General features: G+C 37.5%; 1 protein-coding gene across 3 annotated transcripts in view; it reads right to left on the bottom strand.

The window, feature by feature from the left end:
• Window positions 1-26,258, bottom strand: part of SKIC3 (SKI3 subunit of superkiller complex) — a 44,033-nt gene extending 17,775 nt beyond the window's left edge. The window contains exons 1-26 of one of the 3 annotated variants that reach the window (XM_057372792.1): window positions 26,201-26,258; window positions 24,825-24,922; window positions 24,168-24,311; window positions 23,017-23,108; window positions 22,318-22,393; window positions 20,513-20,653; window positions 18,406-18,504; window positions 18,201-18,309; window positions 16,378-16,518; window positions 14,841-14,942; window positions 11,895-12,028; window positions 11,172-11,258; window positions 10,981-11,084; window positions 10,745-10,871; window positions 9,421-9,600; window positions 8,906-9,030; window positions 8,191-8,444; window positions 6,480-6,582; window positions 5,665-5,841; window positions 4,687-4,831; window positions 4,447-4,525; window positions 4,270-4,331; window positions 4,092-4,148; window positions 2,934-3,002; window positions 1,982-2,056; window positions 1,221-1,362 (exon numbers count right to left, since the gene is read on the bottom strand). In XM_057372792.1, the coding sequence (XP_057228775.1) occupies window positions 1,221-1,362; window positions 1,982-2,056; window positions 2,934-3,002; window positions 4,092-4,148; window positions 4,270-4,331; window positions 4,447-4,525; window positions 4,687-4,831; window positions 5,665-5,841; window positions 6,480-6,582; window positions 8,191-8,444; window positions 8,906-9,030; window positions 9,421-9,600; window positions 10,745-10,871; window positions 10,981-11,084; window positions 11,172-11,258; window positions 11,895-12,028; window positions 14,841-14,942; window positions 16,378-16,518; window positions 18,201-18,309; window positions 18,406-18,504; window positions 20,513-20,653; window positions 22,318-22,393; window positions 23,017-23,108; window positions 24,168-24,311; window positions 24,825-24,914 (2,914 nt within the window). In that variant the 5' untranslated portion in view covers window positions 24,915-24,922; window positions 26,201-26,258. The other 2 variants (XM_057372801.1, XM_057372810.1) reach the window with 2 other exon arrangements.
• Between the last annotated feature and the right edge of the window lie 73 nt (window positions 26,259-26,331).

Raw genomic sequence — 26,331 nt, 5'->3', positions numbered from 1 at the left:
AAAACAAGATCAGTAAGCTGCGAAAAAGCATTACAAAAACTTCCTTGAAGCTATAGTGTACGCACTAAACACTTTGCCAAATGTYTCTGTCAGTTGCTCACTAGAATAATTCTGACAGGCTGCATAAAAATACAGAAGAGATAGATGACCCAAAACTTGACATCAGGTTGCCTCAAAAATGTTTCAAATATTATCATGTAATATCAATGCACTCAATATATCTTCAGTCTTTCAGCACACAGTTGTTTTTCTTTTTTTTGTAGTGAAACAGTAAAGTATTCATCTTGCATTGACTTGAGTAAAACAGAAATCGAATCTTATGGTTTAGTTTTAATACAGCTTTGAAACAATTCTGTGCATTGTGCTGTAGCACAACTCTGCTTTAGCAGGGAGGTAAGACCAAATGACCCACTATGTTCTCTTCCAAGCTTAGTCATTTGGTGATTTTTAATTAATTTAATTAATTTAATTAAGGCACAAATTTGTCAGCTGTCAACTCAGCTCAGACTGGTAACTTTTCTTCCCAGACTACGAAGGAAACCCCTCCAGAGTCCCTTTAAGAACAAGACATGAAGAAATACATTCTCACAATCATCTCATTTACAGTGAGATGTATTTTCTAGCTCTCAAAAGTCAGCAACAGATTACTCAAATGATTTATTTACAGTATTACTTGCAGACTAATGAAAATCTGCATTTGCTCTATCAGCTTTTCAGGCTAGACATATCCAGTGGGGAGGCTGGCTTGGAACTTTTTCTGCACAAAACCAGAGCCCATCACCTGCTGAAGGTTAACACAATCATATGCTTGAGAATATAGAGTTACACAGCACCCAGGAACAGTCTTCTGCCAAGCATCACATCACAGAGGCAAACGACCTGGCATTTATCTTCACTTATGCATACAGACACACACAATGGGAGTCTGAGTTGAGAGCAAATGCCCTATGACAAGCATGACAACGCTCTGGTCCCTATTTTTGTCAGTCTTTGAAACAAAATGTGCTGGAATGAGTAGGCAGACAGAAACCACATCTATTTCATCATGATAATAAAAACTGGTCAGTGGTTCTGCTTACTCTGTTTCAGTTACCTTACAGCTCGAAGCCTCTCCCCAACTCCACCAAATCTCTCTTGTCCAGAACTAGTACAGGTGTATCTATTAATTCTGAATGTATCTGTTAAGTGTGAAAGGTTAGAGAAGTATTTAAATTACCTACCTGTATATTTGCTCAAGACCACGTGGGCTGCTGGTATAGCATTCATTTGAACAATGTTGTACAGATACAGTTCAGTGTTTCTGTTGGCTTTATCCTGCAGCGTTGAGCATACCCAGTGGGCATAGCCTTTTGCTCCCTCAGTCTTAAGAAACAAACAGAGACCCCCCCCCATAGGAAATATTAAACCTGCTCAAGATACAGCTAAATAATTACAGATTATAATAATAATTCTATGTTTTAGGACAGAATTTTGGCTAAAAATCTGCATCAGTGTTAAACAGAATATACCAAACTGAATTACTCCACACATACTTGTATTTTGCCCTCTGGGCAAAAGCAAATCCTCACATTTTCATATAATGTGTTGCATCACTGTAGGGATGACAGACAAAAAAATACTATGACAGAGTAATTCCTCCACTTTTTTAGAACTCAGTCCTGGCAATATCCTTGCTTTCTCCAGAAATAATTTATGCTTTCGATCCATGTCCAATTCTGGAGAACATGGAGAACATYTTTTTATGAATTATGGAGCTGATTTCTTGAACCTGAGGTACTAAAGTATTTTATAAAGTAACTGCCTGCTGTACACCACATGCGTAAGTCAGAAACAACAACATGGAAGTCAGACAATCTCATTTGAAACGTGATTGCAGCAGTTTCACTATTCAAGACATGACCATTTGAAAAAAAAAAAAAACCTCCTAAGAAGAGAGACTGGATATACAAAAACTTCAGAACAATATATCTGTTACACTTACATGCATACTGAGTTCAGTTGTGTGCCTGAAGAGATCCATAGTATCATAGCTGCCTACAGTCTCTGCAATAAGAGCCTGTAAAGAAGCAAGAGTTGTTACGGTCATGTATTTTAAAAATCATGACATTGACAAAAACCTCAGCCCATGTTAAGTCAGGCATATCTTAAGCATTCAACATGACACTTTCTTCTCATACTCTCCAAGCARGATTGGTTTTAAAAGCAAAATGAGCACAAGAGGAACACAAGGATTTCCACAGTTTCAGTAAATTAAAGTCTTTGGCTGCTACCTTGTATTCTAGACTAGTGTSTGTTTGAACAACTTGTAACAACATCAGACAGAAGCTTAATTTCAACATGTGATGGTGCTAGCTCCTTCCTAGAATCCAGTTTTCAATTAGGTATCATCAGCAGGTGAGCAGCATAGTATTATGAAGTGCACCTATTATCATAAAAGTCACAAGCATATCAACTATTCACAGATGGCCTAGATACCAGAACACACCAGCTCTCGTTGATAGGGGAGGATGGGACTTCCTAGAAAATGAGAAGTGTTCTGTCCCAAGTACAAAGAAGCTTACTCATTCTAACAAGGGTGTTAGAAAAGGGGACTGAGAAGAGAGTTAGGTGGTGCCATATAATGAATAGTGGTATAGATGAMGCTGAAATAACTATCACCTTATAAACAGTGCTTTGTTGACAATTGTCTATAAAAAGCCTCAGAGTACAGTGAATATTTTGCTAATAGTTTGTTACAGAACTTACAAACACACAAAATATCAACCAGAAAAACATAATGAGTGTGCCTGATGAGTGTACAATGGAAGTAGAAGCTCCCTTTCCTTAAAACACAATTTTTAGGAGCATGAATAAATGCCAGTTATTAGAATGAAGTTTAAGTCTGCTCTTTTACAGCTGGTTTTTGTGTGCAGTTTTATGATTTTCCATCATACCTGACCAATCCAACACAACAAGTAAGAAGGGTCCAGAGACTGGGCTATCTTGAAGGCTTCATGTGCTTGCTGCAAAACCAAAGATAGCATTGTTGTTGGACCACTGGCATGGCAACAGTGCACTTCTAAGTAAACACAGGTATTAACATGCAGTAGTACTACAGGAGATGTAATGGACCAAATTAGGTCACTACTAAAAAAACACCTTCTGTGCCACACAGAACAGTGCATCGCCCAGAGAAATAAACCAGTTTAGTATYAAAGAAAGTGTCAAAAAATTTGAAAACTTCACAACTTTAAAGTTTCCCTATCTTCTAAATACATTTCCTTCTCAGCTAAAGAGTTCAGAAGCTAAATCAACCCTTGGAACAATTTAAAAATCTGACTCTTGAAGAATCCAGTTTTGAAAGTTTCCTTTTTTATAATACAAACATATTTTCAAAAGGATAAAACTGATTGTCACCCACAAGTCATCTCCCTGTGGACTACATATACTTAAGAGTTCCTCCTTGAATTTGGCATGGCACAAGATGAACAAAGTCTAAGCATAGTAGTCTTAGCAGTAATCAGTTTGTACCATCAACTTATTTCTTAAAAATATTCTGACCATCACATTTTCAATCAAACAAAATTTCTGTAATTCCAGCCAGCAAATAGGACAGGATGTACTTCAGCCATGTGAGAGCTCCACGCTTCACTCAAAATGTACTCTATTTTTTCACTAGAGAAACTCGGAAGACTAGAGTGTTACRGTAAATCATACATCCACTGATGAGCAGAAAGTAGGTATCCATGGGAACTTAAACACTGGAAGTTCAATTTGTGACCTACAACTATAAGTTTTTGGCCAAACCTGGCATGCCCTGGTTTGACTAACCACTTCTCTGTCCTTCCAGTAAGTTTTCATTCCAACTACTTACTTGGAGAGCAACTTCGCCAATTCAGCAGAAGTTCACAATTCACAGTTCACTTAACCTTAGCCCCTTCAGAACAAATACTTAATTTATCTGCATTCCTCAAGTGCAAATCTAATTTCTTTTGAAGGACATACGTTTTTTAATTTGAATGGGACATTTGAAAGAGACACTCCCATCCCCATACACACCCTTAAAAAAAAACAGAAAGGAAAATTATACTTGAGGATGGGAAACAGATTACCTCAATGTTTCCAGTTGCAAGATACAAAACCCCCAAGTTGGTCCAGGCAACAATATTCTAAATAGAACGAATAAAGTTAAAACCAATATATTACCACACTATTCAAAAATAACTGTGCATCAGGGGTAAAGTCTTAAATGCCCACTTGAAACAGATGGCAGCTGCCTACAGCACTTACAATTTGCTCAGCTTGAACAGATTTGATGAACGAATGTTGAGCAAGAGCATAATTCCCAATAGCTGGAGGGAGAAAGAAAAAATGACARCTACATATAACCAAATTTCAAAACACCATTAGTCAAGCTGCCTTCTAATTTAGGATATTATATAGCTGGAGCTGTCACTGAAGACTTACCACTACAAGAAGCAACTACACCAAGTGCATTCCAATAGAGATGATTTTTGCTATCAAGTCTCACAGCTTTTTTGAGACACTGGAAGAAAACCAAATGCGGATTATAATGATTAGGAGAGAAAAAATTCAGACTTTATGCACTTACTTATGCAGAGATRCAGGTTTTATTGTGTACGGAGAGAGTATGCCAAGAAGCATGAAYATCAATTTAAAGAATGCATCAGGAAATACAGGGAATACCTGCAAAGACTTCTCCAGCAGTTCACTGATCTCATTCATGTCAGTGCCCACTGCTGTGAGGTGCTCTGCTTGTCGATAATAATTTATTCCAAGATCACACCATATGCTAGGCAAAGGCATCAGTTTTAAAGCTCTGCCATAACACCTACAGAAACATGAATCACAGAATCATTATTCCAAGTCTTTACATGAAGARCAGAAAGCTGAAAAAACTTCAAGARTGCTTAAAAACCTACACTAAGTAAACATGCATAAATACAAACAAAACCAGACAAGAATTAAAAACAGAAAAACAACTAATGCATTTTAGACAGTTATTGTCACATCATYCTGGTCTAAAGGCAATCTGTAGTGCCCCACCACTTATGAAGACACAGATGCGGTTATGCAGTGTGCATTAAATCAAAGTTCAGTCAGTTACATTATGCATACTTTTACTTAAAACAAAAATCAGTCATCTTTGCAGTTCACCAGGCTTCCCCATGGAAATATCTCACTTTATAGATCATGGTTGAGATTCACCAAGCAGCTGCATTTCCTGCCTTACAGATCCAGCTGAAAAAAGCTCACTCACAAAAGAGTGAATTTATGACTTTTTTTTCAAGAAAGAGGTACAGACAGAAAGCTGTAAGTATTGGACTTCAGTTGTCCCGGGAKAATTAGTAAGCAAATACTGCAACCACTGCATTTAAACTGGCATGATTTGTGGAACAGCAGGGAAAATGTACTTATGTGCCTGGAGACAGAAAGGAGAAGAGAAGGTGCTGACAGCACTGTGGAATTCAGGGAACATACCCTGAAACAAGTAGTGTAACCTGGTAGAAGCATGAGAATCTATTTACCCCATATCAATATCAATCAGCATGTCTTTCATTTTCTAGAAATTARATATTCCAGAACACTAGACTAGTCTAAACACTGGAAAGTCTACAGTGTCTTAAAATTACAGAGAAGCTCTTGATAATTAAAAAGTATTACCTTCCTCCCAGTGTGAGCAGCTCACTTTTCTTCAAGATCTCTTTGATTGTATTTTTACCCAGAAGGGATCCTAGTACTTGAACATTCACTTTGGTTGGTGAAATAACATGCACACTAGTACAAGTATCTCCTAACAGTTTCCAGAGGCAAGATACATCAGGACGGTGCTTAACTGCCCTACAGTTACAAAGAAAACACAACACCCATTCAGACACTTCAACATCCTTTTCTGGAAAGAAGTGCCAATTTGAAGAGAGCCACAACCTCAAATGCAATTTATCAATGTGCTGTTTGATTTAACCTAGTTTCTTCCTACTCAAGCCACAGGTCTAGAAGATCAAAAATTAAAAAGAACAAAAAACAACCAAACAAAAAATACTGTCAGCTGACTACAGGCACTGTTGCATTATAACACATGACTCATAATTTTGTATGAAATGCCAAACAAAAARACTGAGAGAAGGAAGAAGTACTTTCCCCTTATCCATTACTCTTGATAGGAATCCCCTCCTCCCAGACCCATATACCAGGACTGTGCAARAGAACTTCGTGTCATTTTACACTGTTGTTATAATCAAATGACTCTGTATCTTTAAAGTGAAAAAACCCAGAACTCTGTAATTGCCACTGATTTAAGTAGCCTATGTCTAGGAACTATTGGTCAAACCTCTTAAACACTTTCTTACTTCCAGATTAGAAGCCCTAGTCCATTTTGTTCAGTTTAGCTGAAAATCCTCCAACACTTAACTCTTATTTTTCTGCCTGTCAACCCACAACTCCAGTAGAAATTAAGGAAGTGAGTATTTAGTACCAACCTTGTAAAATATGCAAGGGCCTGCTCTATGTAATCCACAGCCTTCCTATCCAAATAGTTATCAAGGGCTGATCTTGCCAGCATGAGGTAACACTCACCAAGTCCTGAATGTAAGAGAAAATACCATCTATGAAAAGAAAAGCTTTTATGATATGCTTAAAAAATACAGTAGGGAAGGATGCCAGAAGTCCGGTCTTGTGTACAGCATTTTGCTTTACCCTGCACACATTATAATAAAATCAAAAGACCCACAATGCTTACAACAGAGACTTTTAATCTATCTTATCAAGTGTGAACTGTAGAATTATCTGGCTATTAAAATAAACCTAATTAATTACAAGAAATTACAGCATTTAAGTCTTGGGTTTGTCTTCAACTTTTAAGTAAACCTCTCATGAGAAATCTGCATTATTGACAATCAAATCTGGAATCTGATTTATTGTCAAAAATCAATCCTGAAAAACAGAAGAAAAAATGTCAGAATAGGCAAAAAGGAAAGTCTCCTAAAAAGATGACTTGAAGACAGCATTATTTAATTCTATTTATATAAGAATTTATTTCACATGGTGTACTGGGCCTGGCTGAGATGGAGTTAACTTTCCCCACAGTAACCCTCRTATTGCTGTGCTATGTACTGGTAGCTGGAAAGGTGCTGATAACACACCAGTGTTTTGGCTTAGAACAGCACCAAGGCAATCTTTCCAACATTCAACACTTCAGCAGCAGGTTGAGTGTGGTCAAAATCCTGAGAGGACACTCAGCCAGGACAGCTGACCTAAAATGACCAAAGGGATATTCCATACCATCTCTTCAGCCATGAAAGCTGAGAGAAATGTAGAAGAGGTAGGGAGGCCACTTGTTATCATTTGTTTTCTGGAGCAATCATTAGGCAGACTGAAGTCCTATTTCATGAGAAGTGGCAGACWTTGCCTGCTGATAGGGAGAATAAATTTTGGCTTCTTTTGCTTCTGCATGTGGCCTTTGCTTTTGCTTTATAAAAAACTACATTTATCTTGACCCAACAATGTCTTCAATCTTATTTTGTCCTTTGTTCACATTCTGCTGAGAAGGGGAGTGACAGAGAAGCTAGGTGGGCAGCTGTTATTCAGACAAGGTCAACCCACCACAACTGGAAATAATCCCCACTACTAAAAAGAAACYGCATCTAAGCCACAATTTCTAAAATTTTGGAAATAGTAACTGATTGATTTATAGATTTGCTGGCACCAGTAGTGATTCTGTCTGACAGTAGGTCACTGGATATGAGTACCATTCATTCTAAGTATTATTCTGAGAACTCTTGCACCTACACCAAAACAGTATTTGCAAGAGTCTGTGTCTTGGCCCCGACAGAAATCCCAAAATCATGAGTGTATCAAGTATCAAGATGCCCAGTAATCAGAACACAAAATTGATTTTATTCCYCAAAATTACACATTCTTCTACTCATTTGGCCGGGTAGCCATACAGGACCTTTCATACTTACTTGAAAGAGAAATAATCACTCCCATATGTCATGACTTAAGAACTTTTCAGGTAYTGGTGCTACTACAAACTAGCTTTCATGCAGGGGACCTCATGGCTCTGCATACCCAAAATATAACTCTATCCTTCCAAAAAAAACCCCAGTACATCAAGAAGCCCTCCAAAAGACTGAAACATGAGTGTGTAAAGGGAGGAAAAGTGAACACTTTCAAATTCAGGCATACTACCTTTCAGTGCAGGCACATAGTCTTCTGTCTTCTTTAAAATTTCTTGATAGGTAGCTATAGCATTTTCATATTTGCCTAGAATCTGCTCAAGTGCTGCAGCTCTGTAAATGCTGTAAATGAGCCCTGGGTTCAGCTCACTTGCTTTCCTGAAGGATTTCAGAGCTGTTGAGTAGCTACCTCTGTTCAAGTAAGCCTCTCCTAGAGACTCCCAGCAGTTGGAATCCTTTGGATCAGCCCTGAGAGCTGCCTGCAAACTAAATACATCAAGACATACATTTATTTCAATAAAATATGATATAATTTAACATAAATKATTTCYTTTCACTGTATATGCTCAAGATACTAATTTTACATTATATACTCTTCAGGACACAAAGGCACAATTACATAGAGCTTTTAAACCTAGCATAGTAGCTTTTTCATCTTCAGAGGGCATTATACAATTTTAGGCATTGTACCTTACCCTGGCTATTTAGTACTATAACAGGTTTGTCTATGCATGTCATCCGGCTTGTTAGTACAAAACACTGCTATGTTAACAGCAYTACATTCTGTGAATTCTAGAACAGAAGAGAGACACAGCTTGCTCAGACCCAWTTCCCATTGTTTAGTACAACCTCTCATCAGCTAACTTATTTTGAAAAACTGTTATGAGCAAAGACCATTTAACTCAGATTTGTAGAAAAGGATTTAAACCAACCACCAGTTCTCTTACTCAGCCACTGCTTGAGACGGCTGACCAGTTCTCAGGTAATAAAGTCCACGATGAAGCCAGGCCCATTTTGCTGTACCAGGTCTTGCTTTTTCAGTCACTTCATTCAAGATTGACAGAGCAGTGTCCTAACAAAGCACCAAAAATGCCAAGCTAGTAAACAAGAAACATTTTTAAAAATATTCTTAGGACATGCTATGCTTTCCTTAAAGCAGCAAGGTGGAGGATGGAAAAAATAAGTGACTCAAGCTAAATAAAGAAAATCCCCTAACTTTATACTCCCTATGTAAAAAATCCTTCATCTATATCACACATGTGATGACTCCAAAATTATGCTTGGTTCTCCCACCCTTCTCCCCAGATAAATTTAATTTGGAATTGGAACTATAAAAGATCCTAAACAATGACAGAATATTCATTTTCAGATCTTAAATATGGAGGAAACCTCATGTGATTCCTCAAAGAGGATTAACAGAAGAACAAAACAGGAGTAATCTGAAATTCTCAATGTACAGTACCATGTCTCCAAGCTCCACACTTAAGTTTACAGCTGCCGTTCCAGATTCTTCATCCGTCTCATCCAGTTCAAAAGCCTTTTTATAGCAACCACGAGCTCTACTTTTGTCTCCAGCAATGTCTCTGTAGTAGTTACCTAGATAATAAAAGGCACTTCCCAAGTAGCTATCCAATTTGGCAGCCTATAAGGAAATACAAACACAACATCAGACAGCTTTTTGAAGTATTATACTGATAGACAGGTCCAGTGATAACTACTTGTTCAATCTCTGCTTATCATATTTTTAAGCTCCTTCTGTGATGTATCAGAGTTGTCAAACTTCATTTTAAAATTGCRCAGATTACCTGAGCTTCAAATATTTGGAAAATCTGCTACAAATCTCATGACACAAAACATTTTGTACACTAAGTACTAAAATAGTTGTGTTAGGAGAAAGCAAATCATTATGACATCTTGTAATTTTCACATTCTACTCTCTTTCAATCACACGTTCCTACTCTTAATACATTACATCACAATTAATACCAGCCTTTTCTAAAATTTCAGCTCCTTCTTAGACACACAGCAGATCTGCTTATACTTAAGAAACCCACAGCCCAAACACAGGAAACAGCTTTGTTGGTAACAATAAAGATCACATAAAATGGTTTACAACCAATACCCTGCTGCTATTAAAGTGCAAACAGTAGCAATGATTTGAGTTACAGACACCCATCATGAAGTTACACAATGGGTTTATAATGCCTAGAGGTTTCTTTTGTGTATTCTCACATTATCAGTACAGATGTCAAACTAAATCTTCTGGATTTTGCATTATGATCTATGTTCAGAGAAAAAGCCACCATCACTAAAACCCCAAAGACCAGGAAAAGCGTATTTTGGGGCTTAACCAACTTACATCCTTGGACAGACAGCAAAATCCGAACACCATTCTCAACTTTTTTCCTTCTTCATGTTTTATCAGTGTGAATTCTGCCCTCCCCATTTCAAAAAGTCTTCAAAGATGTATGCTGCATATATAGAGGCCTCCAGTTTCCAACTCACAAGGAGAGAAGATTGAGAGAATCACTCCTAAGTTTTGCTAATTCAAAGGCCTCAAGAATTAATTGAAAAGCGGAAAACAAAAGCAGAGAGATTCAAGGTAACTGCAYAGCTCTCCACAATGCCTTTTTGCACAGCAGAACATGGTTCACAGGCTCTGGAGGGTTGTTCATTGTAACAAGGAGAATATTCAATGCTTTCTTTCCAGTCAGTGCATTTTCCATATTTTGCTTCTAATATAGGAAAACATTAAGAGTCTACATCAAAAGTTAAACAGTCTTTACCTTCAAGAACTGAGTGAGTGCTTTTCCTTTGTCTTTTCTTGTCTCATCACTCATGAACCAGTATGTGAGCCCCAGGTATTGATGATACTCTGCAGTTTCAGCCTTTCTTTCAATAGCATTTAGAAAACTAAATGAAATTAACACAGGTCAGATGAGACAATTTCTCAAAAGCTGCAAAACACTATATTGTACTCTCCCACAACACTTCCCAGTTAGAGGAAAGAAAAAAAATCTACCTTTTTTCTGCCTGTTCATAATTCTTTTGAGAATAGTGGATGAAACCCTCTAGAGCATGGGCCTCAGCTAGATCAGGGTGTGACAGCAGAAGCTCCTGTGAAATCTGCAAAAGGATGTAATTTTTCCCTAGTTACTTCCTCTATGAAACCAAGATTTATACTTACTCACAGAAATGACAAAAAGCACTAACCTTTGAAGCCTGATCCACTAAGCCTTTGTTCAGATAAGCCTGACCCTTGAGAGCTGAAACCACTGGATCACTGCTTGCATCTACAATCTAGAAAACCAAGTAATAAACACAATTTATTCTCTCATCACATTAAGAAGTCAAAGGTGTCAAAAGCAGACTGACTGCCTGAAGATAAAGACAAGAAAGCATTTAGATGTTTTCTCTTTTACCCCTTAGACGCCTTAAAATAATTCTGATGAAGAACAAGTATAAGACTGTAGAGAGAAARAACAAATATACAGAAGAAGAACAGCAATGAAACTGTGAGACAAAAGTAAGGGGAAGCAATTTCTGCTAAAGCATAACCATGCAATCTTAAAGCAATATGTTCTTCATGACTAATGACACATGAATGAAGGACATGCGAGGCAGGATTATAACATGAATTCAAATTAAGATGAGTAACAGCCACAGAACTAGCAAAAACCCAGCAGCAGTGAGCAAGACCAGACAAAGTCAAAAGTGACAGTTTCTAAAATTAGAATTGCAAATCAAAAAGAGCTGCAGCAAAGCCTGAAAATGCAGGAAGGGAAGAAATGTTTGAATTACATGACAGCTGGAACAGTCCAAACCACAAAGTTGAAAGAAGACAAGGGTAGAAACGCTCAACTGAAGTACAGAAAGATAAGAGCACTTTTTAATATTAAAAAAATAAACTGGAAACATTTTAGTCAACARAAATACCTGCTGAAGTGCTTTACTGGCTTCTTCTGCAGCATCAGCATCGGCTATTTTAATCAACGTCTCYGCTTTCAACTGAAGGGCAAGGTTCTTCCACTGAAGATTAGGACCCTCAGGAGTTCCAAGAGCCTCAAGAACTGTCRACAAGAAGAACCTTTTATCAAGTTAAACTAGAAAAGAAAAAGCACAAAGAGCAGCACTCTTCCAAATATTTTTAAAATCTTGTTAATTACAACTTTTCTGTCTAACAGAACACCATTTGGTCTGCTCTCCCCCATATATCACAAATTGTCCAGTCACATTTCCTTTCATTCAATTTTAAAAATTAAGTTAGCTCYAGGGAGGTCATCTCAGATTCATGGATACTGATTGTTTTCTAGCTGCTGGCCTTATAAATGGAATACTACCATTTTTCCCCTTCGATTTCTGAAGAAACAATGACCTTTCAATAAACAAGTTGTTTTGGACTTCAGTGTTTAAATAAAAGAACATTACTGAAACCAGGGATTTACCTTTGGGCCTCTGCAATAGTTACTTTGTACCTTTCAATGCAGTTCTGATTACTTTTCCAATAAGCAGGATAATCTCACCTCAGAGATTGATGGCATCTCAGTGGAGCATCAGCATTCTCTAAAGGCACGGACTTCTTGCATAACTCAATTCACTGYATTTAGTTATTTTCATATATGATGAACTTTTGTCTGATTGGATACATCCACCAAGATAGCACAAGTAAAAAGCAATGTTTCCCCAAAAATTCTCTCCAACCCTCCACATATGCTTTGTTCTGAAGGAGAATTCCTGCATCAACAGCATCTTTTAGCAAAGAACAACTCACCCCTTGCATTGAAAAGCAAAACTTGTTTTGTTTGGTCTGACCTTGCCATTTTAGTCRCATTTGGTACTAGCCAAAGACCAGAACACTTGTTCTTTATTTATATTCCACATCATTTGCATCTTCACAGAGTTCAAAATTATCTCTTTTCCAAGCTGGAAAAGGACTTGACAGGCTATTTACTTGTTCTTACATGCTGCATGTTTTATCCATTGGATCAACCTTATTACTAATCTATTAACTTCTAATCTTATTTTCTTTTTGAGATGGGCTGATAGGTACCAAAATTACACATATATTTTATTATGCTGCTGAAGTTCTTAAAGCCACTGCATGTTGATGTTATGTCTCACKAACCATTCCCTTCCCTGAAATTGCTAGTTTTGCCTTGCCTGTAAAGCACAAAAGAGGAAAGAAACAGACCTATTTTTTTTTCATATTGAATGAGAACTTTCTACACTCTACTTCAACTAGAATGTAGGATAGCTTTGTGAGAACACTCCTTCCCACAACTCTGTGATTCTGCATTTAAAATAATGAATAAAATTCTATAGTCTTAACACTTAGTTATGCACACTGATAATCACCTCAAAGAGTCTGCTTTTAATAGCCCCAAACTATAACCTTATTACACAACATTCATAAGCAGCACAGGTATTAGGAAAAAAGTCAGGGACATCTCCTTCCAGCCTAAAAACAGACCAACTACCATACAGCGCTTTACTTTTTAACTTACTTAATAACAAAAAAAATATCAACACTCAATGCTACAACTTTACTCTTTAACCCAAGGCTACTTTGTTTCCTCAACAGTCATGTAAAGGATCTTATGAATTACCACCTAAAAATCTCCCTCATCTATGTGCTCATAAGGCCCTTGAACAAGYTCTAAGCAACTTTAAAAAGGCCACGCTGTCTATCCCCAAAATATCTTTCTACATAAATTCTTTAACTCTGTTGTTTCATTTTTAACTAACTCAACCACACGAAATATATCACACCTGTCAGTGGCTTCCCTGAACTTTTTTAGAACCCTTTCTAAAACTTAGAGCCTTGCTATCTACTTCATTCATTAGGGTACCAAGACAGTTTCAGCAAGCAATTATTTAAACCCCTTAGTACTTCAGCCATTTCATCTTCACCTTCCTTGGTGAGTTCCCAAGTCAGTTCCTTTAATGCTGTGTYTCCTTTTGTTTCACAGATACTGCTATTAACACTATAATCACAGACAAGTTGTTAGATAAACCTGCTGAAGAGTCATGGTATAAAGCCACCCTGAGCTCTTCCACATTGATCACAGATGGGAAAAGAATTACCTCATTTTCATTCTTTCTGCAATAAATTTCTTTTTACCTACTTTGCTCAGTTTTCATTCTTTTCTCCACACAAATTTATAGGTTTTTAGAATTTCCCTTGCCAGCAAGTACTTTCCCTTGATTCCAGGAAAAATCCTGACTGTTTAGCCAGGTCTGTATAATTTTACTTCTTCAAGTCTTTCTCAAGAAATTTTTCACTGCATTTGCCCCTGCCACAAAAATAGTCAATTTCAGCTGCCCCTTCACTTATAACCACCAGACAGTGGCTCTATTCAGATGAGATATGCATTGCTAGATCACAATAAYTGCCCTCACTGCCAGCTAGCAGAGATGAAGTTTTATATTCAGTGAGGTTTCTTCAGATGCAGTTGTATTGTGCATCATTTCTGCATTTTACATTAACTTGATTAAAAGTTTGTCTTTTAGGTTGAAACATGATGTCTACCAGACTAAATATTTGTGACACATACCCCTGTTGTTTGACACATATGAATTTGTTGTTTGCCAGCAYTGTCAACCACCAACAGAAGGAGCACACCATGACATGTAAAGCTTACATTAAGCACCAGACAGCTTTTTGGATCCACTTAGCCAAGTATTTTCTCTGTTCCTGAGACTAAGCAGAATAAGGTTCTTCTCAGCTGTCATAAACCAAGCGAGGTAGCACTGTAAGACTGCAAAAGGCAAGGGACTGTGACTACCGGGAACTCATCAGACCTACCACACGAAGGCCAAATTGGCTGAAGTACATAAAGCAGTGTACCTCTGCAGTTGCTCTTTCAATTATCAGCCAGTTACCTTGATTGCAGGACAGGACAGCGTTCCTGTGTTCATGAATTTTCATCTGTGCCTCTGCTAAATAATACCATGCTGCTGGACACTGGTTAGTCTTCTGCAAACCTAGTAAGCATTTAAAAAAGATAATTTAAAAAGTTACAAAGACACGGTAGCTGGTAAATTCTGTATTTCCATATAATGCCATCAAAACACATATTATCAATCAGATAGGAAGACTTGCAATTAATTTTTCTGATGAGTCTTATTTTAGACTGTTTTAAACACAGATCTCCRTGCACCAAGGCAAAAACTAAAGGCATAAAGCATGTACATTTCAGTTAGGCTTAATTTTGCATACAACATTACATAGACTAAAACTTTCAGATGAATCTGCCTTATTAAAGATTCACTAATAAAACTAAATTTCTGTCTTCTAATATATAACTACTAAGCAATGCCTGAAAGCCTCAATACCTAAAATGCAAATGTGTGGCTCATTGGAAAAGACATTTCCAAACTCTATGTATTTACACATTACACCAAGAATCTTGTCTTTGCATTCTCTCCACCATGAGCAAAGTCTAAGTTGGTTTTTCTATTTTYACTTTTACACATAATATTAATTAAAATATTATCTTTTGTCAAAAACAGGGTGTATGTTTTGTTGAAACATACAATGGCAATTTAAGCCAGAAGAATTTGTTTTCTAAGGAACAGTTTTCTTCTTACGCACATGAAACTTCTATTTTGTATTTTAGACAATATGTTGTTTTACTGTAAGCTACTGTAGAATATTCCAAAATTCCATTTCAGAAACAATCTTATTCTAGATCTAGGAGATCTAGGAGTCTGATTGACTCATGAACACTAACACCCCAGTTATTTACTCAGTTTTCACTACAATCTGCTGCAGCAGCACAGTGAGTGTGGGCAGTCTCATTTTCCCACTTTTATACTCATGAGACCTTTGCAAAGAACTTTGCCATTTCAATACAAGCAAGTAATTTACAGATGAATAAGCCAACTCTTCAGCAAATATGTCACTGTAAAACAACAACAAAAAAAAAACTCTTGCAATATTTCTCTCTAGATACTTAACGTAAGTCTTTACTCAACCAAAGTGTTAAAGAGGTCTTACAAGGAAGCAGCTTCAGAGAAAATTCATGTTTGTTCAGGTAGAGAAATGCAGTGAGTCTACTAGAAATTTTACTTAATAAATTTTACTTAATAAATTCCACATTCCTTCATGTACTGCTATTGTTCCATTTACCGTTTCACATACTGTTAYTTCCCCAGTAACAGTAGGATTAAAAATAGTTAGCATTAAAACCCTACAGAGCTGATTGYAATACCAACGAAAGGCTTCAGAGATGTTATACTTAAAGCTATATTTAAATAATTTCAACACAATCAGATGAAGTGTTCAGCATTCTTTTAAAATCTAGCTGGTCTTAGAACTGGCAAACTACTACGCATGTATAAAATTCCCTAACTATTCAACATAAACTAAAGCTTGGTTCAAGTTATGGAGTACATATACCTTGTATTACACATTTACCTTCAGTAAGACTCTTAACAGCCTCCTTGTATTTCTTTTCTTTGAGGCATTTTATACCAAAACCAATGATGCCTGGACCACTACTCTCATCCATCTCCAAAAGCCTAGAGAAACATTGCAGGGTCTTCTCTGACAAAATACCTGGTTTCAGAAAAAGACATGTTTTATAGAGTTTTAGATTAAAAAAACAACTGCAACAGCTTACCTTATCTACGTAAATATTCATTATCCTTTGAGTGCAAAGTAATTTTCCAAAAACATTACATACTTATCCTCTAGCCCATAAAAAAAACAAAATGCAAGAAGCAATCAAAATACTCAATACTGTGAAACAAAATAAATTGACAATCTGAAACTTGAATAACCACTTTTGCTAAGTTACTACATGTATAAATCCTTTAATAAACATTAATTCCTTCATATGCTTTTTGTAAGTCCAGCTGAATGCCCACACGTAAATAATTATAAATTATTTATTCCCACAAATAAAATAATTCCCTTCCAGAATAGACATTGTGTACCTAAAAATTGGCAGTGATGAGCTTGCTGAAACAACCTTGCCATGAAACCATATAATTTAATGTTTTACCTTAATTTCAACAGATGCCATTAACTTTTGATGCTTTTGTTTAGCTGTGATTGTAGATTAGGCAATGCTTAAAGAAACTGTTGTGCCTTGTTGCACCAACCTTTGAACTAGTATTTTCTTAAAGAAATTAYTGATTCACATGGCATAGCAGTTGCATTGCTTTGCATTTGGTAAAGGTGACTTTACAATGCATCTGAGTTACCAAGCCTACAAGAAGTGCAAGACATGAAGGATAAAAACATATGACTCACATATAAACAGTCTTACTAAAATGTAAACAGCCTTCCCATTCCAAGAAGCTTGTAGGATGATGAGATGTTGTCAGAGCATTGGTATATAAGAACTATGCCAAACCTTTCCTTTGAGAGTCTGGCCTCATTTGTCTTCATACTTTTGAATCAAAGTGAAAACTTCTCACTTGCTTTATTTTGCTACATCGTTCCATTTCTTCAAAACAGGAAAAGGACTTTTTCTACCTAAGATGAAAGTTATTTCTAGAGGGTTTTTTCTGATTTTGTTTCCCTGCTTTAAAAAGAAATAAAATCAACTTCTGATCCCTTAAACARTAACATGAAAAGCCAAAATCGAATMATTACCTTTGAAAATGCTGAGGAAGTGTCCAACAATATTGCAGTATTGTTTAGTAAACAACTCGAAACACTAATGCAGTTTCAGATCCCTGTACTTCTGAACATACCATGTTTTGGTTTTTTCCCCTCAAAGGTTCTCCTTTTCTATTCAGAATACATATCTAAGCAGATCTGTTTATTTGCTATTCACAAGGCACATTTTCGAACAAAATTTCACAAATGTTTATCTGTTTTGGGTTTGGATTTTTTTGTTATGAAAGAGAATCTGTGTCAACAATCATCTAAGTGTAGTCCATCCTCCTCGTCTTAGAGCATTGGCTAACACTTGTCATTTTTTCCTCAAAAGACCAAGAAGCTAATCTTCATTCATCTAGAGGCTGCTTTAAAGTAAGGCATTCTTTGTTTGAGTCTTCAAAGAGCTGGACTTAACTCACAGGAGATTTTTGTCACTTAAAGAGTCATTAGGAAATGACAAGTCATAGGAACAAACACTTTATTTCCAGAGACATAATACAGAAGTAAAGACATAAAGAGTGCGCTTGTACTGGGTTGTGAAGGGTAAAAGCTTGTAAACAGATTGTCACAAAAATACATACAGAAGATAAAATTTAAGCCCCAGAAAAGCTTAAATMCATCCTACTCACCTGAATGAATGAAGTGCAAGCAAAGTACTTCCAACGGATAAGTCACGGTAGGGTASAAAGCCATCATATCATGACAGGCCTTTTCCAACCTAGCTGCTTCATGAGGAAACTTGAAAGAAAGTAAAAGTAAATAGTTATTTATGTGAATTATCAGATGTGAAATAGTATGTCTACTTCTTACCAAGACACCTTAATGTAACCTTACTTTTAACAAGTACTGTATAAAATCTTTGTAAAGGTTTTGGTGGTCTTCACCAGGAACAGTGTCAGCAGAGTCCAGCACATGCTCAAAGGCAGTCAAAAGCTGAAATAAGAAAACATTAGAAGTGGAAAAAATTAGTCCAGGGAAATGTTATCTTCATAGAATAAAATATTTCAGTTGGAAGGAACATACACCAACCATCTAGTCCACATGCCTCACCACTTCTGATCTACTTCAGATCTAACCAGAARCTTAAACATGTTATTAAGGGCATTGACCAAGTACCTCTTGAACACTGATAGATCTGGGGGATCAACCGACTTTCTAGGAAGGTCACTTCTAAGTTTGACCACCCTTTTGGCAAAGAAATGCGGGCCACATGTCAACACCTGTGAACCACTCCCACACATTCTATCACTAAATGCCAGAAAGAATAGCTCAACACTTTCCTCGCCACTTTCCCTCCTCAGGAAGCTGCTGACAGTAAAGGTCACCCCTCAGTTTCCTCCAAACTAGGCAAACTCAAAGTCATCTACTGTTCCTTARAGGACATGTTTTCCAGCCCTTCCATATTAAAGTGGATAGGTACATGTTATTACTTGGATCCTACCCTTTATGTTTACACTAGTGCTATGAACAGAGCAACTCACAAAGCAAGTTCTCTATTGTGAAGCAGCACACAGCATCTAAAGCCTGTAAATTGTCTACTGCAAGCTGAAGCAATAACATACTGCCAAATAAGATGATACAAAGAAGGTAAAATTCTTAAGAACATACATAGCTCTTGAAACCTAATCCCAAATCAAAGAAGGAACTCAGGTTACTATCTTGTAGGGCTAGCTGTCTGCCCTTCTCTCTACTCTAGTCTGGAAATCTAGTCTCTTTTTTTATTGATTCTTTATATATGGGAGAACACAGGCACCAGAGTGCAGAATTACAAACAAGCATATTGAACAAAAAGTTGTACACAGCTTGTCACAAGAGAAATACTAAAGTGTGTTGCTTTTAAGTCCACATCCTTCCAGGTTCAGGCATTTCACTCAAAACTACAATGAACTGTATATTTGCATTCCTCACGTTTATGCTATTTTTTCTATTTTACAGTTACTTTTTCTTTTCAAAAAGAAAGATTTGCAGCCTGAAGCACCTCTTTTCTATACTAGCTCATAAGTTTAAGCCTTTGCCTTCTCAAAAGTAGAGATCCAGATTCAATTTTCTGCCATCTGAAATTACTTCCATTTGAATTTTCTCCTTTCTGAAGCACTCTTATCAAGCAGACTGTAATTGAGAAATTTCCACCTTTCAGGCTGAAGGAGGTTCATCAACAGATAAATCAGATAAAAYAAAATTAACTTTATCCACAGAGGACACAGGATGAGTATGATTCATGATAATTTTGTTTGTATCAATCASCTATGACACTTTCCTAAGAAGTGAGAATTTAACATCTAGAGAAGAAAAGAAAATTTGAACCAAAACATCTCTGTCTAGGATAAAGAATAGATATAAAGAAATGCAAAAGCCTCACAAAGCCATCTCTTCCAACCTGRATGAAAGCAGGATAAAGTTTTGAAGCACATCTGTTTTGGTTTTGTGTGGCAAGGCTTTCCTAGTGGGAGGCTAAGTGGGGTGGCTTCTATGTGAAACTGCTAGAAACTTCCTCCATGTCCAAGAGTTGATGCCAGCTGGCTTCAAGAGGGACACGCTGCTGGCTGAGGTTGACAGCATCAGCAGTAGTGGTAGTGTCTCTGGAATAAAAGATTTAAGAAGCGGAAGGAACCAGTGCAACAACATTTACAGCCAGACAGAGGAGTGAGGATATGTGAAAACAAGAAAAAAACCCATGCTGGAGCAGTCTGTCACTGAAGGAAGAAACCATGCTGGAACAGTTTGTGAAGAATTTAGGTTACTTATTACACTTAAGGCTCACCTCAGGCTGCTGCACAGCTGCTGTTTTTGTCAGAAGCTAAAATTGCCCAGCTTTTCCTGAGAAGCAGGAAAAATGTTTCCTCTGAACATTGAGACAATCAACTCAGACCAAGAGGCTTCAATTACTAGCTGCATTTTACATATATATGTACCTAGCTGAACAAGGAGTGAGAAACATTACCAACTGCCCAGTCTTATTATCCTGGTTCCTTGTACTGTCTTTCAGTAACTGGATCATCTTCTTCCAGAGCTGATGAAGCTCTGCCTTTTCTGCTCCTTCCTCCTGTTTCATCCGTATTAGTTTCTGCCAAGTTTCAGCCACCTGYCAACAGGAATAAATGAATCATGCTATTACACTTCGAAAGGCTGAAGGTCCGAAATAAGTACAGTCAACTCCAAAATTCACAAAAAACCAGATAAACAAAACTCCTTAACACCAATGTCGCATTAAAAAGTTGGCATTATTTATTTGCTAAGGGATGCCCAGGGGAGTGCTCCACCTAGTGTGCATTACAACCCTCTGCAAGTGCGTTACTTGTATACAGTCACCACATGCATACTTACTCATTACCATAAACCTCTCCCATGGTACAGTCTTTTTATAGCCTTCTTTTGGCAGAGGCTGCATTCCTAAGCCAGATGTCCTCCTGTTATCTTTCTTCTGTCTTAGCTCAGACAGCAGATCCTGCACACCCTGTTTCTTTGCTAAAAGTGCACACACAGTGGAACTCCTTATTCTTGGATTAACCCTTTGGTATCACACTGTATCACATCAGGGTAGATAATAGTGTAACGTTTGAAGTAACCCTGATTTACCTGCTTTCTGATTAAATAAATAACAAGTCCCAAAGCATTGTGTGGGATCTCTCCACCTTCTGAGGTACAGTAAGGTAGGAGTATATGAATTCCAAGTGGCTCCTGGTGGAAACTAACAGTAAAAGTAGACATAAAGAGTCCTTTAACAGATTCTGGAGAAAAAAAAGCCTTATTGGATCTATAGCAGTACAAACAGAAAGAGTGCAAACACAGCAGTCGATACTGAAATTCCAGTGTARAAAAGTCAACTGAATGAAAAGAAAAAATTCGACCCTGAAGGCTAATTTCAGTTTCTTCTTCCATATAGACTAAGCCTGCCTTCATATACTAAATTATTAGAATTAAATTTGGTGTAAGAAGCTGGTATATAATGAGGCTTTGGAGCGAATTAATAGCCTGATGCTCTGTGCTATGTAAAATTTTTCATTTTCCATTGTTGGAGGAAAGGTGGGAAGATGACATGGAGTACAACCATGCATCACCCTGTAAGAAAGCAGCCTTTTCAAAGAACAAAGGAAAAATGAACAGCATACCACCAAAATATGCATTCTGTAACTTATTATAGAGATTGCAGGAAACATTCCTATTGAACAATACAGGTATTTAACAACTCCACCTCATGGTACTGACCAGAGTCACGATGATTTCTGCAAAGCTTGTGTTGCTCTGAAGAGGCTTTTTGTGTCCTTATCATTGTGCGGGGAATGCAGTACATAAGACACAGGCAATCGAGTTCAGATTGTGCATGTATCTTACCTTACCATCTAGAATGAAACATCAGGGACAGCTTAGGATGGGATCACCCTACTATGAAGGCTCATCAGACACCTGTAGTACAGGCCAAGCCAGGCAAAGGACAACTGACTCACATATACTGCCTGTAAAGGTGCATTTGAGACCATTTTTGACTTCTAGAAATGCAAAAGAAGAATGATATTCTACCTWTTCAGCCTCAATACTAAGTCTTTGCCAGTAATGTCAGTTTAATGGACTGTGTCCAAGTTTTATCCAGTGGAAAAGAAAAAACGCAGTTACAATCAGTTCTTCCTGGTTGTGGTCCACAAGGAGATGTAAAGTGGTCTGTGGCCCATAAAAGTGGGGATTCCTTGATGAAAAGTAGTTAGATCAAATGGAAAATTACTGTTAGAAGAAAGAAAGAATGTTACCTACCTCTAAATATTTCTTTTCTTGATGATATAGTTCCACAAGCTTGTTACAAACATCACACCATTTCTGCTTGTCACCACTAAAAAGGAGGAATAAAACCCCCGCCAAACAAGTCAAGTTTTTCATATAATAGTATATTTTTCAAAATCTGACAAATAATTTTCAGTAGATTTAGTTATCAAACTAATATTTAGAATAAATACTACAAATCACCCTAGMAGTTTTACTAATTGCTGCTCTGAATAAGAAAAAAATACTTTAGAGACTGTGCTCTTCTTTTTGATCAATATTCAAAAGAAGGTAGCAACCAAACACTCCAGTCAGCTACAGTGACAGCTGTTTAGAACTGTGCCTCTACAAATTGTATGACACATATTCTGTGATCTTAAAGCAGTGAAAAATAAGCCTTCTTATTAATGCAGGCAATGAACTATCAGAGATAAATGTTTCAAGGCAGTGAGTTTAGACAGCAAGAGAATAACATGGAATTCCTTAAACTACTAGTCTCAAGGACAACTAAACTAAGAGTTTTTGCTCTACCAAAACAGACAGAAAAAGCAAACTTTACCCAATTAAGAGAAAAGGGTTGAAATATTGATATGATAAGGTTTTTGAAAAACCAAAGTCTATACTATATATCAGCAATGGCATTGGTTGAAGTAGAAATCTTAACACTGAAGTTATGGCATTTGATATCTTTACCTTTCATAGAGTTCCAACAGTTTTTGGTAAACATCTGCTAAGTCTCCTTTGACATCTATTTGGTTGGGTTTCTCATATAAATTTGCTAGCCCCTTAAAAAAAAAAAAAAAAAAAAAAAAAAAAAAAAAAAAAAAAAAAAAAAAAAAAAAAAAAAAAAAAAAAAAAAAAAAGGAAAAGGAAGTAAGATTTTAAGTCAACGATTATGTTTTATGTACTTGTTCTGCCTACAAAAACTATTCCTTTGCCTTCAGTGGGGTCAAGGGTAGTAATCACAGGGCAGATTTTCTGCACAGTCCACTCAATCTACTTATAGTTAGTGAAAAGCTTTCCTCACTTTCTTAACTAATAATAACAGTTCTTTGAAACTTGTATCTATTACCTGACCTTGTCTGCACGAAAGATAATATAAAAGTTCACTAGGCTGTATAATAAGACATAAATACCACGTAAAGTATATAATAATATATATGTACACCCAAGCATTGTATCAAGAAAGCAAGAATCTGAAATTTCAACATTCTGAATTCAGGCCCCAACAGTTATACTTTAAAATAATACTTATACTGAAAATGTCTGAGAACACACCTTAGAAAAACATTGGTTGTTGACATCACCAACAGATTAAAATGTAACTTTATGCTTCACAAATTTCCAAATAACACAATTGTATGTTGCAAATCTAAACTACAATAGGCTGTCATGCACACACCACCCAGCACACAGCTATTTTAAAAGTATAYTTTTGCTTTAAAGTAACATCAAAATTCAGTAACTATGTACTTGATGGTGAAAAGTGGAAAAAACACATTACCATCTAAAACATTTTCTCTCTATGAGAGAACTGTCAAGTGTTTTTTGAGCTACAAGCGTAATTTTTACATGAACAAATTTACTGTTCGATAGACATTCTACCTTGCATGTCTCRCAGCTATGTAGTCTACACAAGAAATACAAACTCAAATATACTGAAACTAAAGTTCATCATGGCTTTACATTAGACACACAACTAACACAAATCTCAGCTACTCCGAAGTTTCYACAGAACTTAAAGGCCTCAAGAAAACAAGACACAAGTCTAAACTTTGCTTTATTCCTATTTTTAACTTCATAGTGATACTTTTGAGGGAAACAAAAAGCGGGCAGTCACATACCTGCCATGCCAGTAACTGGTTTGGTTCAAGTTCAATAGCCTTCTTATATGCTCCTTTGGCCTGATCAGGCTGCTCTAACTCAGCAGCTGCCAGGCCAATGAACACCCAAGCATTGTAGTTATTTTTTTCTTGCTTCAAGACTGCCTAGAAACAAACAATTTTAAATAAAACTGATGAAAGAAGTGTAACTTATAGATTCATGCATACTGACATTTATCACTACAGTTTGATGGATTCTTTTATATGGCAACACTAGAAGATAAGTAATTTGTAGGAAGACAATGAGAATAGTAATTTCAGCTTCTCATTTCAGAGCATGCTTCATACCTGAAGTGTTGAGCTGGTAACCCATATCTGCAGCTCAGCAATTAAAACACTCCTATTAGGTCTGGATTAGAAGTGGATTTTTATTTTTATCATTATAGACTTAAAACCCTTATTGCCACATGTAAGCAAATTCAAAAGGAATGGGAATGAAATTTTACAAGTGGGATACTAACGTGAATGATCAATTACRTTAAATCTGGAAATCCATCTCAACTATCATATCAACATGGTTCTCTATGCTCTTCACTATATACAGCTGTAGGGCTATGGGAACACAAACAAAATGAGCAAAAAGCCCCAAACTTACCTTCCAAGTATAAAAGTAATTACCTTGCAATGTTTTAAGGCCTCCTTATACTCTTTATTCCTTATTGCGTCTCTAGCATTCTTTAATGCTGCCTTCACCTCCTTATTTGACATTGTGGCTGCTAAATACAAAGGGCATATCATCAGTTCTTGTAAAAATATTCTGACACATACAAAATGTTTATACTCTCATTGCACAGAGTTTATTTTGAACACCAAATGCATATAGCACTAGAAACTGACGAAAAAAGTAACATGCATTAGCTCCAATGCAGGGTTCACTCATTCTGCCAGTGAAATGATACAAAGTAGCTATCCCAGAATGAAACTGTTATCACTGGTTAAGATAAATTAGAGTAGGAAGAGAGATGTTTAAAGAGCCCTCAGTGAGACTTAGGAGAAAACACCTTGCACATAGAAAGTCCTCTTTAAAAAGAAATTAAGCAGTGAACTGTGCTTAAGAACCGTATCACTCCAGACGTGTTCCATAGGCTCCGAAGGATCAGGGTTTTTCTTGTGTGCTTTCTATAGCAGTACCATAACCATCTTGTCACTTACACTCTGGCGCGGCCCACCCTGCTCCTCTCCCTCCACACACACTTATCGCAGGCTCTGTTTCTGACGACAGCGATGAATCAAAACATAATAAGCACTAAAGGACACTCATAGGGGCATTCACACTTGTGAACATAATCATGCACTGTTTTGGTGTATGAGGTAAATATGTTGCCTTAAATGAACTTTAGAACGATCACAGCGAACCAGAGCTGCCGAGACGGGATGAGGCTGAGAAACAACAGTGCTGATGCCAGCATTCAAAGAGATGGAAAAAGCAATCAGCTGAGGAACCAAAAATCATTTTAGGAGCTGATAAGCAAAAATATAAAAACGGTTGAAGGTCCCAGTCTAATGTAGTAATGAAAATACATAGGATGACAGTGAATTTCAAAAATTCCCTCAAAACCAATACAGTAACCTGTCGAACTTGCATTGCTCAGCAATTCCTGGAGACAAATTTGCTTCCTAAGAGGGAACAGACGCTTCACCCATCACAAGTGCACCCCACGGTGAGCACTGTCCAGCATAAGCTCCAGAGTCACCCACAGAGAAAACACGACTTCAGCGCAAACCCGGACACCGGGGCGGCGACCGGCCCCCGGAGCAAGGCCATTCAGCGCCGCCCGCGGTCGGGCTSCCGGGCCTGCGGGTGGGGTCCAGCGCCCCCGGGCCCTGGGGAGGCAATCCACGCCCGCAGTCCCCCCAGGGAAAGCCGCGGCGGAGCTARCCGGGCCACCACCGCGCGTCTCCGCGTCTCCACCCCGCCACCCGCTACTGCCGCACCTCCAGCCACCGCCGCCTCCGCCACCTCAGCCGCCGCCCGCGCACATGCGCACTCTCACCGCAGGGTAGTGTCGCACCAGGTCAGCCGTCATTTTTTTCTTTGAGCCTTATGGGAGATGTAGTTTGCGTCTCTCAGGGCACGCTGGGAACTGCAGGCCACTGCCCGGGGCACTGTGGGAGTTGTAGGCCG

This window comes from Malurus melanocephalus, unplaced genomic scaffold (assembly GCF_030028575.1).
Source record: "Malurus melanocephalus ecotype Western Australia unplaced genomic scaffold, MMel_1.1 scaffold_7, whole genome shotgun sequence".
Lineage (NCBI taxonomy): Eukaryota > Metazoa > Chordata > Aves > Passeriformes > Maluridae > Malurus > Malurus melanocephalus.
The sequence above is the reverse complement of the archived record's forward strand: the minus strand, read 5'-3'. Positions and strand labels throughout refer to the sequence as shown.